Below are 14,103 nucleotides of genomic sequence, written 5' to 3' on the forward strand. Positions count from 1 at the left end.
ATCAGTTGATCATCAAAATAATTGTAAATGGCTGCCCCAGTCTGAAACATATTATCTATTGCAAACTTTATTTGCTTATTACTGATTGCAAATGTGCCTCCTGTTTACATTGTTACATTGTGTCCCCGTGACCGATGCAAGAAGAAAGTGACATCCCGTGGCTTTAATACATTTTGACACACTTAGAACACTCATCATATCGTTTACAAACCTATCACCCAATTGGAACCAGAAAAGGCTAACTACAGGTATGGAAATAATTTCAAACCAAATGTTTTATTTAAAAGGAAACATTAAAATCCTCACTGTTGGTGACTCGGGGGCTCTGGTAGAACCATCGCTGTGTTAATTTGCTGGCACTGCTGTGCCAACAGCGAGGAGACATGCTAAAGCAACAGGGCTCCTGCACGCCTTGATTGAAACGACCGCTATCAGTGTCGCCTCACTGCAAAAACATGCACGTACAAACAATGTGAAATCAATTACCAGCTTTCCAAAGAGTTGTTCTGCCTTCATACTCTCGGGGAAAAAATACTCTGTATGTACGTAAGTACAAGTACAGATTATTGTGTTAAACATGGCGCTGGTAAAGGTATGACATAAAGTACATGTGCTGAAATGTGCTAAGTACAAAAGTAGAAATAATTTTTTGTCAACTACAATATCTGTTTAGATAAATTGCCACAATAAAAATAAAACGAAAAAAAGTATTTTTCAGCGAGCATGAGACAGCGTTGGCTCAAGCTTTTATGCTACCAATTGTAAATAGATAAACAAAAAATGATGCATAACTAAAATTGTACCTTTCTACCAGAAAATTATGTTTTTAGGCTGGCATGAGCTACGACACATTCACCACAATTATTATGTAGTCAAAATCATCTTGCCTCACCCAATCTGTTGTCAACGCCATGCCTTGTCAAGTCAATTGTATTTATGCTGAAACAGTTCCACAACAAATATTATCTGAAGGGACTTTACACATCGACAGGTCAACAACAACACTCCTCGTATATTAGAAAACACCAACTAAACCCCAAATAGCAAGCACTTGGCAACAGAGGCAAGGAGAAAAATAAAACTCTCGCAGAAAAAAAAACGCAAACAGAACCCATGCTCTGTGGGGTGACCGTCTGTTTCAGCGGGTTGTGTTAAGATGGAGAGACATACAGCGACAGCGACAGAGGGTAGACAGAGAGAAAAACTTGACAGTGTTGAGTGACTGAAGGTGGAAAGCTAGAATAATAACCACAACGACGGACGTTTTGAAAAACAGTAATAGTCACATAATGGCTACAATTGTTGCTGAATTGTTTTCTTTTTCCACCTTATACAACTCCAGGATCTTAATCATAGTAAACGATTTCTCTCTACTTTCACCTCTTCACCACCACGCTCTCCTTTTCATCTAATTGTAGTAGAAAGTGCAAATTATCAAGAGAGGGTAGACATGACAGAAGTGTTGAGTGACTGAAGGTGGAAAGCAAGACTAATGACCACAGCGACAGACGTTTTGAAAAAAATATATAGTCACATAATGGGTACAATTGTCATGCAGCATGTTCTTCCATGTTGCTGAATTGTTTTTTTTCACCTTATACAAATCCAGGATCTTAATCAAAGTAAACTTTTTATCTCTCTACTTTCACCTCTTCATCACCACGCTCTCCTTTTCACCTAATTGCAGTAGAAAGTACAAATGATCAAATTTAGGAAGGGAAAAGGTCGTCCGGAAAATAAATATAATCAAGTGAAGTATAGATAACAAAAAAATAAAGTACTTAAAGTATTTGTATATTTTTTTACTTTCCACACCTGCCTGCGCAGGTGCCTTATTTGTCTGCTTTATATTTTTGTGGGCAAATTTGCTTATTTATGCCTAAGCAGTTTTTCTGTGTACTTCGCAGGCATGCACCTTTTTGGCCTCAATTGGCAGCTGCAGGAGTTGGACAGCCAGCCAGCATTTGAAAATGGCGGCGTCGGAAAGGCCGGCCCCACACTGTCTAGCGCCGTCACGTCCCTTGCCGCAGACGGTGAGGAAAACTAATTTTTCTTTTCTTTTATGCATATATGTTTTAATGTGAGCTATCGTCCTTAATAATAGTGTTCCGCTTTTACCGAAATGATAAACAATTACTTTCTCATTGTGCTCTGTGGCATCTACGTGAGGTTAGATAATCGCATGATCGAGCATGAAAGTAGTAAAAAGAAATCGTTATTGGAGCCCTACTAAAGCACTTGTATTAAAAGTTAAAACCGTAGGGGGGGGGGGGTGACTTGGACGGATGGGACGTGTGAAATACTAATAGCCAACAAGGAGGGCATGGGGCTGGGTTGGACGGGATTGAATGGATGGGACCTGGTAGACATCACGCTATAAAAATTTAGCAACTGGGGCGGGTGGTGTAGTGGCTCGGTCGTCACCCTGTTCAAACGGCTCGAAAATGCACCGGCCACTCGAGCATTTTCTTAAAATATCTAATGGCCTCCACCCATAGTTTAAACTCATCTTACAACATCCATCCATCCTTTTTCTGAACCGCTTAGTCCCCACGGGGGTCGCGGGTGTGCTGGAGCCTATCCCAGCCGTCAACGGGCAGTAGGCGGGGGACGCCCTGAACCGGTTGCCAGCCAATCGCAGGGCACACAGAGACAAACAACCATTTGCACTCGCACTCACACCTAGGGACAATTTGGAGCGCTCAATCAGCCTACCAATCATGTTTTTGGGATGTGGGAGGAAACCGGAGTGCCCGGAGAAAACCCACGCGAGCCCGGGGAGAACATGCAAACTCCACACAGGGAGGGCCGGAGGTGGAATCAAACCCGCACCCTCAAAACTGTGAGGCGGACGTGCTACCCAGTGCCCCACCGAGCCGCCTTCATCTTACAACATTAAAACCAAATGGCTTATATATTGTTTGATTTTAAAAAAGACATCAGAGGTGCGCATGCATTTGTGGAAACGTCCTCAATTATAACCTTATAACTTTGAAAACCAAACAAGATAACAACAATATATACTGATGAATAGTATCACATTCTGACATCGGCTACCTACAATGTGGTAACATTCTATATTCATCAGCAAGTAGGTGGCCATTTTGCTTCACCTTTAACACTTAACACCTCCCAAAAAAAAAAAAAAAACGCTAACATCAGTGCAGCATTGGAACGTGCAAAACAATGCATAACACTGGCCTGTTGAACCCCGGCTACGTTTAAATCCTCATAAGCGCTAATGAATATGACATGGGGAAGCTTGTGGGCTCTTTAAAAGGTGATTAATAGCCGCCCGTTATTCTCCCTAGAGGTTACACTTGGCTCCCAGTCTCGCCTCTGACTAGAGTTAAAGTGACAGCCAATGGCCTTTAAATGCAAACACTGAAGCAACACAAGTAGTGTCTGGGTGCAAACACACGGTCCAAATGCATACGCACACACGAACACAGACCCACAGACAGCGACAGTACGGTATGCTAAATATTCTCTCCAATGTAAACAGTATATTACAATTGTTAAGTGAAAGTGCCATCTAAAACTAAATGAAATGGGACTATGATGGTGATATGTGGCAAGTGTATCTGCTTGGAGAACACACACACCATTATAGGACATCCATACCTCAGTGTCTACTTAGAATAACAAGACAGTTAGTGGGGAATGCTGGGAAACAGCAAGAAAAGAGGCAGACTGAGCAGAGCAAAGAAGTGGCATGGCGTCAAGGCATAAATATGGTCACATAAAAATGTGGAACGACCATACATCTGTCTAAAAGAGAAAAATGAAATATTAAAGTGAAATGAATAGAGCTCCCTGTTACATAAACAAGAATTCACAAGACAATGGTGAGTGACCAAAACTACTTTAATGCTAATCATCATTTAAGACACATTCTCTTCATAACAAAAGATTATCTGTAATAATGTGCAGGAAATTTACAAAACAGCATACTGTGCTACTATTTTGGCAAGCAAGCGGTGAGCAAGTTATTCTCTCTGTAGACTCTTAAGTCCGTGGGAAAATATAAACAGCAACTTCCACAATTCTCAGAAACTGTTTTGGTTCTGAATTAGGGGTTGCACGAGTTGACACTTTGTTGAAAGACTTGAAACATGACGACGTAAAGTGGTTGTGATGACAGCACTGATACCATTTCAGTACAGTACTATAATTTAAAAGAAGTTAAAGTAGGAAGTGATGCTTTGTAATAATCTATATTCACAAAAAGCTAACAGCTCATACAGCTCATACACTGGATTTAGACAGAACATAGACCTCGAAACACAAGAGCGTTGACATTAGCTAGGTGAAGGTTCACTCGCTGTCGCGTGATGGTATTTCCAGAAAAAAAACCAAATCCTCTTGCTTGGTGTGCTTGCCACCGAGATAGGTAATGTTTGCACAATTTGGTCAAATGGGGAAATCTGTCCTCGTTTTGGACCCGCCTCAGGAAATCTTCATGCGTGATGGGAATTTGTAGTGTTTTCAAGTAATCACAGAACTCTTCATGTGCAGTGGAATAATTTGATGCTGTCCTTCCTCTTTGATATATTTCACTGACAACTTCAGGCGATAATGGCCCTGCAGGTCTGCTTGCCAACACTGGGGACATCATTACATTAAACATCTTTTATCCGGTAACTAAACTCAGACCTTCAAAATAAAAACATCGAACAACTGTTCAAAATCCTTATCCAGCCTGTCCCCAACTCCCTTTACTAATTCTCCCTTACTTACCAAATCGGTGCATTCAGAAACAGAAGACAATTTGAATCAGGTTCTGCTTATCGAGGCTTGTCTGGTGGACGTAAGGGACGACAAGCTCAAGGGTTTTCCACGGTATATTTAGTAGGACAGTTGTGATGCTGGCCCCGGGGGCATTACAGGGGCCATACATGATCCATTAATGTGTGCAGAATATGTGACAACAGAAAAAAAGCAGACTGGCCTGGCTATCCGTGCAGGTAATTCTTTATGTGAAAGCCGACCGGTGTGGAAACCTTGACCACTCAGTCATGGCATGGCCAGGCGTCTGGCAGAGGCAATTTTTCCGGCCAGTCGTGACATGGCCAGGCAACCCGCACGGCGGTCCAGGCAACCCAGCTGCAACATACACAGGGTCCAACTGCAATTGCACAGCGTGAGCAGCTGGAACAAGGGATAACTGTTGTGGCACAGGAAATGTGGCCTTGAGTTACCACAGTGCTGAAAAACTGTGACCTTGAGTTTTTGTGCGACAGGAACTGGGGCTGTAAGTTGCCACGGCACAGGAACTGAGACTTTACATTGTCATTGTGCAAGAACTGGGGCCTTGAGTTGCAACGGTGCAAAAACTCAGGCCAGCAACTGCTGAGGAGCAAGAACGGGAGGGAACCTTTGGCTGTTGAGCAACAGACATGATCAACAAGACACCAAAGGCTTAACTGATTGGTAGTTACCAGTTGGTAGATCAAGCTGATCAGAACAGGTGGAATGTGGAAACAAAAACTTAATGAAAAAGACAAAGGACACAGGGAAAACGTGAAAAAAAAAAACATGAAACAAATCCAAATTCAATAAATACAAAACCAACAAAAACATGTCTTTACAGATGGACTAATTTCATATTGCATATTTATCAGTTGCTGTAAACAGCTCTGCCTCCCCCTCAAGCTAAAAACATGTCAATATAATCTTCTGAACGTGATTGTGGAGTAGTAGTCAATAAATCAACCAATCTGTATAACCCTTACTCTGAGGTTTGGAAAGGTACAGGTCGCTTATAAGACCACCCTTCACCCAGCACTTCACACATCAATTGAGCTGATACTGCTAATTTAGACTAGAAATTGCGTGTTCTCTGAATCTTTACAAAAGTAACAATAACAACTATTCTGTTTCTGTCACCCAGGAAGGACAAGCGTTCTCCACCAGGAGAACAACTCTGTGGACACGGGACCTGTGGATGTAGGAAAGAGTGTGGGCCAAAGCGTTCCGCCAGGAGTGTTCTGGCGTTCCCAGCTCAGCGTGGATAAGCCACACTTTCTCAAATTCAACATTTCTGTGCAGAAGAACGCCCTGATAGGTGTATATGGGCGCAAGGGTCTTGCACCGTCTCACACGCAGGTGAGGACATCAGCTTTTACTTTGTTACAGTATGTTTATGGTGTAAATTGGTTAGGGGTTGGCTTATAGGCTACTAATCAGCTAATTACGACCATGGCATCAAAATTGCAGTTCAGCGGGTACAGGCTCTTTAACACTACACTTACACACACAGTGTGGCGTGAATTAATTGTGTATGGGCTGATGCTGTGCAATTCTGTGACGCAAATGCCAATTTGAAAAATGCTCAATTTAGGCGCAGCATGCTGCAATAACATCTAATAGGAGAGATGATAGCAAAGTGATTTCTGAGTGACAACAGTGAGCGATTTCGGTTTAAATGTTTGATGGTTAGGAGGTTAAGAGTGAGTCATAGGAGGTTCAGTTTAGGGCTTAGCGGGTTAAGTTTAGTTATTAGGGTTTAAAGTGTTAGGTCAGTGGTTGAAGTGAGATGTATGGCTAAAACTCTGGTTAGTTATTCAAGGCACAGTTAGGGTGGGAGCGTTACGGTAATTTTAGAATTTTAAATCAATGCATCTTGTGTCAAGAATATCTGTTGATTGACAGAAAACTAACCCGACCCAAACTGTCATTATCCACACACAGATTTAAAGAAAAATAAATTTTGACTGAATAAATCGATTTTTCATCAGCTTTAACTTCTCGGTTTCTGATCTACCTTGAGTACATCTTTCATTGTCTCTTATGTGTCGGCCATTTTTCAACACGTGTTTCCAAAATGTTGCGAAGTGTCACTTGAATGACATTGGTGAATTTCTGGCGTCTGGTGACATCACGGATGAAATTAAGCACTCAGACAACAGTGCCTGTGAAAAAAAAGCTCTCAAACCTCACCTTGTTGACATTCCGTTCCAGTGAAGAAGCACTTCACTTTAGTGCACAGGAGACAAGCTCTGTTGGTCACGCTGGTGAGATGGATTGCATTTTTAAGGTGGTAGAGGAGGAAAGCTCAACAAATTCTAAGGTGGTAGCCTGGTAGTTACTAAGAAAATGTAAGGATTTGAGTTAGGGGTTTGGGAAACAATTATTAGGTTGTTAGGGTGAACAATGAGATGCGAAGTTCAACTACCGTAATTTCCGGACTATAAGCCGCACCGGACTATAAACCGCACCAGCTAAAATCCGGGGATATTTTAGTTTTTTTCTTATATAAGCCGCACCGGACTATAAGCCGCACGTGCACACGTGTTTTTTTACAAAGAAAGACAGTACACAGAAAGCCTTTTTAAAGTTTTAATAACATACTTTAACATGTCTTTCTAAACATTGCCTGTGACGCAGCAGTAGTACCGCAGCAACACGGAAGTGTGCACGCGAGTTATTAACAAAGAAAGACTGGACACAGAAAGCTTTTTTAAAGTTTTAATAACATACCTTAACATTTCTTTCCAAACACTGCCTGTGACGCGGCAGTAATACCGCAGCAACACGGAAGTAACACAGCACTAATAGGGTTTGATTAAATAAAACATACCGGTAAAAGTCACTGAGACGCGGCGGTAACACAGCAGCAACACGGTAGCACAGCATTAACAGGGCTGGTTAAAAAAACATACCAGTAAAAGTAAAAAAAAAGAGCTTCATCGTCTTCATCTTCCTCCTGTGCACTGAAACCATCGAAGTCTTCCTCCTCAGTGTCCGATTGGAATAGCGTTAGATATCCTTCGCCACACACTTTATCAGTCTCTCTTTTGTCGTCGCTTTTATGCATTTCTTCTAGCATTTTCCATGATGAGGGTCCGTTCATGCTAATTCTATTCATGCACGAAGCGCTAAATTACATTAAACTAGCGAGCGACACGTATAGCTCCAGAGTAGACGGGACCACGAAATAAAGAAAAGGGTGACGCAACACAATGTGTTGGACTGCCTTTAGCTTAAAAGCGGCATCATATGCATTTCTTTTGTCCCCCATAATGACGGTTTGTGTATAAAAGCTTCCTTTCAGTAATGTCCGTCTTGATCTCGTTCTGTCTCTTCTTTGTGTGAATTATACGGCACTATTTGCCTGGCGGATGGACATGCGATCAACACACCACTTTTCTCCACAGTGACCATGTCATATATCCCTCCGCCCAGCAAAGCGGTGCCGCACAACAGCGGTCCACAGCCTTTTTACGAGTGTATAAAAGTGATCAAGTCGTCACAAAAATCACGGAAAAAATCATATATAAGCCCCCCATAATGACGGTTTGTGTATAAAAGCTTCCTTTCAGTATTGTCCGTCTTGATCTCGTTCTGTCTCATCTTTGTGTAAATTTTACAGCACTATTTGCCTGGCGGATGGACATGCGATCAACACACCACTTTTCTCCCCAGTGACCATGTCATATATCCCTCCGCCCAGCAAAGCGGTGCCGCACAACAGCGGTCCACAGCCTTTTTACGAGTGTATAAAAGTGATCAAGTCATCACAAAAATCACGGAAAAAATCCTATATAAGCCGCACCGGACCATAAGCCGCAGGGTTCAAAATTTGAGAAAAAAGTCGCGGCTTATAGTCCGAAATTTACGGTATATAAAAGAGGAAAAGGGAGTACTTAAGGCAACACCTAAGTTAGTTGTAAGGGATACGGATTAGGGGAGCAAGGAAGTAAACAGCTCAACACAATAAGAGCGTAAAGGGAGGTAATTAGCAAGAAAACAGGGTTAGGGGTTTGATCACCTGGAAGGTAATGTTAGGCTAAAATGGTTAGGGTTATTATTATGGTGTTGGGTTTGAGGCGAGACGGGGAACTCACGACAGAATAAAAAAGTAAAGAGCTAATTACAAACTAAACAAGTTTGGGTGATACACGGTAAGGGATAAGAGTGAGGTTTCATCCCAGTGCAGTCGGAGGACACTGGTGAATTGGACTGCATTTTTGTGGTTGTAGAGAAAAAAAGAGAAAGAAATGAACTCAAAAATCAAAGAGGAGTAATTAACAAGACGACCCCTTTTGTGTCAATGCCGTACGTCGCGTCAATCGCAGCCACCTCGGAGCTGCATTCAGCCGCAGATCAATGCATTTACTCAACTGAGCATGAAAGAGCCTGGCCGGCGATATTGAGCGTCCATTCACAGCCAGCAAAGGGGAGACAACATTTACGAGTAACAGCTTTTACGCCTCTTGTCAAATGGAGACCTTGTCCTCCTGCTATTGAGTCTCTGTCTGTGGCTGTACAAAGAAAATAAACTCGAGGGGGGGAAATTGACTTTTGTTAGGCTCTTTTCCTGGAGAATTTGTAGCAGGTCACTCAATCTAAAGGCTGTGTTTGTCCTCTGACTCCCTACACCTAATGTCACCACTATTGTTGGTCCTAGATGGGCTTAGAAAAGGTTCAAGCAACCTTATCGAGACTGATGCAGTCGACCGGAAGGTTCTAAGCTATGTGGGATGGGACTGTATTATTGCTCCCCCCAGCACAAAGAGGCCAACTTTCGCCGGGTTAATAACATCCACCAAGGCCCCTTTTTGCGCCCCGCTGCAATCAGAGGGTCGACTTCACCTGAGTGGTACGAAAGTCCGCCAGAAAATGGTTGCTGAAGTCCTTGTTTGTCACATTCCCGGGTAATAAATCCTGTTTTAAGGTATTTTTCTTATCACCTTTTCTTTCATTTCAACCCATATACAACATTTGCCACCGGGAGACAAAGCAACATTTTTGAAACCGGTTGCTCGATGGTGGTTCCATAGTTCTAAGGCTCTTGGAATAGCACTTCTTAAAAAATAATAGTCATGATACAGCATTGGGTTACTTTGTTGTGAACACTTTGGAAATACATCACAAATGCTTCATCTATCATGATCGTTCCAAGTGTTCCACTCCCTCTTTCCATCCAGTGGACTATCAAAGTGAATCAGGAAGCGCTCAACATTAACATTAACATTAACAGAAAAAGGAAGGAGCGATTTTTCCAGTGAAGCAGAAAACAAGCAAGGGGAAAAGAAACAGTTTTCATCCTTTACAGACAAAAGGTTTCAAACATTTTCACCATGACACCTCATGTACGTAATGGGCAACATTTGCCAGTCAGTGTCAAATGAGGAGGAAGCAGTTGAGAGGATGCGGAGACTGACAGAACACTTAACATCACGAAGATGTGGTTATCAAAGTGGTCCGAATGCTAAATGAAGTTTTGGTAATTGTTTCTTTTAATTACAGCGGCAGCCTTGAAATGATGATAGTGTTAGATAATCCTCAAGAATGACTTTAAGGACATCACATAGCTCAGAAAATGAGTGAATTTTCTCAAAATCACAAATTTTGGTTCATGATAAACAGTGTTTAAAAAATTTACAGTCCACCAATATAGAGGGCCCCGTTGCTGCGTTTACCTTGATCCCCAAATGAATAAATATGACCCTGGTGTTAAGGTAATAGGGTTAGGTGCATTTAGATCAGGGGTAGAGTTATGGTTATGGTTGGCGTTTTGGTTGTGTTGTACTATGATTGGGACTCGGGAGTAAGAGTGAGAGTTAGTCGTGTCGGGGTTCGGCAAGGATTTACATGAGTTGCGCATTAATTTAAGTGGTTACGGTTGGCGTACTGGTGTGCTTTTAGGTTAGGTTTAGGATTGGAATTTGGCTAACCACCTCAATTTTTTGAGCAGTGGTCTGCATTGGTCTGAACTTCACCCATTCAAATATGACGATACCATTGCCATTTTTCTTTTTCCACATGTATTAGTTCCAGTGGAGTTTTGGGACTGTCTGTCTTAACTCCATGTATCGCCATGATTGCCTTGCATTTTCTAAATCAACCACACTGATCAGCTTTTCTGACTCCCTTCTTTCCCCTAGTCTCTGAATTGTCTTCATTTTTTTGCCCATTGGTCAGTCTTGGGAATATAAATTGTATGACGTTTATACAACAGAACATACATATTAGGATCATTCCTCTTGTTTCCCAGTCTCATACATGGTTAATACTGCTGTCAGAAATTGGTTTCCTTTTTAGTGGACTCCGAGGATTCATTTCCACCATATACTGAACCTTCCTAGTTGAAAGTAAATGTTTTGTTTTCAGGTTTGAAATGTAGCCCGAGAGTAATTTGTCTATCAATCAGCTCAACCCAATGAACGTACACCTCACTTGGCAAAAGTGTCTGTTCCAGCCGTTCACCATCTGGCATCGAGACTTCTTCAGCAGGAGCATGCTAGTGCCTTAAGTCAGCCTTAAGTTTTGTTTTCTCTGCTATTGTTGCTTACCTTGTTATAGTGCAATCTGAGCTCCCTTAAAAAAATTCTGACAATTTGTATGCATCCCCTTGTTCCCCATTCCAAACACAAGTCTACACCAGAGGCCCGGTTTGTCAGTTTGTAGCTTGCAATGTCTTAAACCTGGGAATCCTCTTTCCTGCATCTGCTGTGTTTCGCTGTACCCATTAGCTTGTCTGGGGGACTGGTTGTTTTCTTCTGTGCCGCACAGTTGAGGTCCAAATGAGGTCCAGCTGTTCAGCGGGTGCTGTGAGAGCGGATGCACCTCTTCAATTATTTTGCCAGGCGGGAATCACGCCTTGTTTGTCTTATAAGTCAATGTTTGTTTGCGGGAGGAGAAAGTACATTTAGACCCCTGCTTTGCTGTCTTAATGATGAAGTTATCAATGGTATATTTCTATTCTCCCTTTTTTCAAATGTCGTATAATTACCATCAACAAATTCAATTGATTCATTTTTGATAGTATTAACTGCTCAGCATCTACTGGGTTGCTTGGATTATTTACATAATGTAAAATAAATACAAACTTTGTTAGCCATCTGCAAATTTTATCCATCAGGTGTATATCTAAATTATGCTTTGAATTATATGCAAATAAAATAAATATAATTACGTGCCAAAATCAATAGAGAGAGGGATTTTTTTTCCTCTTTAGTGCAGCAACTCACTTCCAACACCCACTGGCGGTAAAATCAACATTCTACTTAAGCATTAGATTTCCACGTACAAAACCCAATATGAGAAACTAAATCCATTGATATTCCTGCAAGAGGCAAATCATCTATTGTATTTGTCATTTGTTTTCTTTAATGCCGGAGTAAAGCAAAAAAATGAAAATAAAATGAAAGTCAGCTGTCGTTAGATCTTCGTGCCAAAGTGAGATATAACTTGTCACACACAGACAGCAATTTAAACAGTCTCAAATAAAGCCACAATAATTATACTACAATAATTGGGTATACAGTATAAATGTATGTCATGTTATGGCATGCTCAGATTATGTGAGGCCTAAAAATCATACATGCGCACAGTCAAATCAATGTATCACAATGTATGGCACTTTAAAGTTACGTCTTGCATGTGAAAGTAATGTGAGGCATATTCAAGTTATGTGTGCTATACAGACTGTATATGGCATGGTGAGGCTATGTATTGGATATTAATGTTATCTAGGGCATATTAAACCCATCATACATCTGGTTTTGTATGGTATGTTCACGCTATATGTGGCACATGAAGGTTATGTGATTTATTCTAAAGTTAAAGTGTGGCCTAACAATCATACACTTGTGTAGTCAAAACAATCATCTGCATCTGTCACCCATGTTTGGCATGTCAACCCTGTGTTGCATATCAGGTTTATCCATCCATCCATTATCTGTACATGGTGGTCGTGGGCGTGCTGGAGCCTATCCCAGCTGTCATCAGGCAATAGGTGGGGGACACCCTGAACTGGTTGCCAGCCAATCACAGGGCACACAGAGACGAACAACCATCCGCACTCGCACTCACACCTATTGGCAATTTGAGTGCTCAATTGGCCTACCAAGCATGTTTTTGGGATGTGGGAGGAGACCGGAAGAACCGGAGGGCCCCGAGAAAACCCACGCAGGCACGAGGAGTAAATTCAAACTCCACACAGGGATTACCGGAAGTGGAATCGAAGCCGCACTCTCCGAACTGTGAGGCGTGGTAACCAGTGCTCCACCATGCTGCCCCCATATCAGGTTTATGTGAGGAATATTACGTTTATTTTTGGTATAGTACCAGTCATTTTAGATCCTTTTTAGCCCTAAATTTTGAAAAAGGAAAACAATATACTTAAAGTGTTCTTGATATTGTATATGTGAAGTCTGAAAAGACATAAAAATAAATATGGCTTTTGTGATTAAAGGCATCTATGACTTCCTAATAATACACATGTGTAGTTGACTACTCAATAACTTACTCCTGAGCATTTTACCAATGACGCTGGAATTTGTTTTGTTTTTTTCCGCAGTACGACTTTGTAGAGCTTCTGGATGGCAGCCGTCTTATCGCCAATGAACACCGTACCCCGAGCGAGCCAGAGAGGGGAGCCCGCCTGGAGCATCAGGTGGTGGTACACCAGGCAGGATTTATCCAGTACTTGGACACTGGGGTGTGGCACCTGGCATTCTACAATGACGGACGCAGCATAGAGACAGTGTCCTACAACACCATCATCCAGGGTATGACTGTTTTGAACTGAAAATGCCACATCGGCTGTCTGCGTTTTGGAAACTTGTTACTATGTATCAGAGGGTCAGAGGCTGGATTTCATATTGATCCTTAAACGTGGTTTAAATGACACACTACTGGTTTCTTCTTTCAAGTGGGTTATAACATTATTAAAAGCATATCCAAATGTAGACAAAATAATAGACCATAGACTCACAAAATGTTAGATGAAGTCTTTAGCGTGAAATTTCTGAATGAACCTTAAGCTGATAGCCTTTACAAGTGAACTGTATATCTCCAAGGGCTATTCAAAGATTTGTCTACATCACGATTTGTTGATGCAGCCAATGGAATTACCACACTCCATACATGGATCCTGGCATAAGTAATGCACCGGATAACCGGTTTCAATAAATAAATAGATAGATAGACATAGATAGATAGACGGACGGATGGACAGACGGATAGATAGATAGATAGATAGATAGATAGATAGATAGATAGATAGATAGATAGATAGATAGATAGATAGATAGATAGATAGATAGATAGATAGATAGATAGATAGATAGATAGATAGATAGATAGATAGAT

The 14,103-nt window shown here is 41.6% G+C and overlaps 1 protein-coding gene across 3 annotated transcripts in view; it reads left to right on the top strand.

Annotated features, from left to right (window-relative positions):
- The window catches only part of si:dkey-237h12.3 (teneurin-3), a 211,684-nt gene that overhangs the window by 128,502 nt on the left and 69,079 nt on the right, over positions 1–14,103 (top strand). For all 3 annotated transcript variants that reach the window (XM_037262186.1, XM_037262187.1, XM_037262188.1), the window contains exons 6-8: positions 1,908–2,033; positions 5,894–6,108; positions 13,310–13,520. In XM_037262186.1, coding sequence (XP_037118081.1) covers positions 1,908–2,033; positions 5,894–6,108; positions 13,310–13,520 — 552 coding nt within the window. The remainder of the gene's footprint in view (positions 1–1,907; positions 2,034–5,893; positions 6,109–13,309; positions 13,521–14,103) is intronic.

The sequence above is a fragment of the Syngnathus acus genome, chromosome 10, assembly GCF_901709675.1.
Source record: "Syngnathus acus chromosome 10, fSynAcu1.2, whole genome shotgun sequence".
Taxonomy (NCBI): domain Eukaryota; kingdom Metazoa; phylum Chordata; class Actinopteri; order Syngnathiformes; family Syngnathidae; genus Syngnathus; species Syngnathus acus.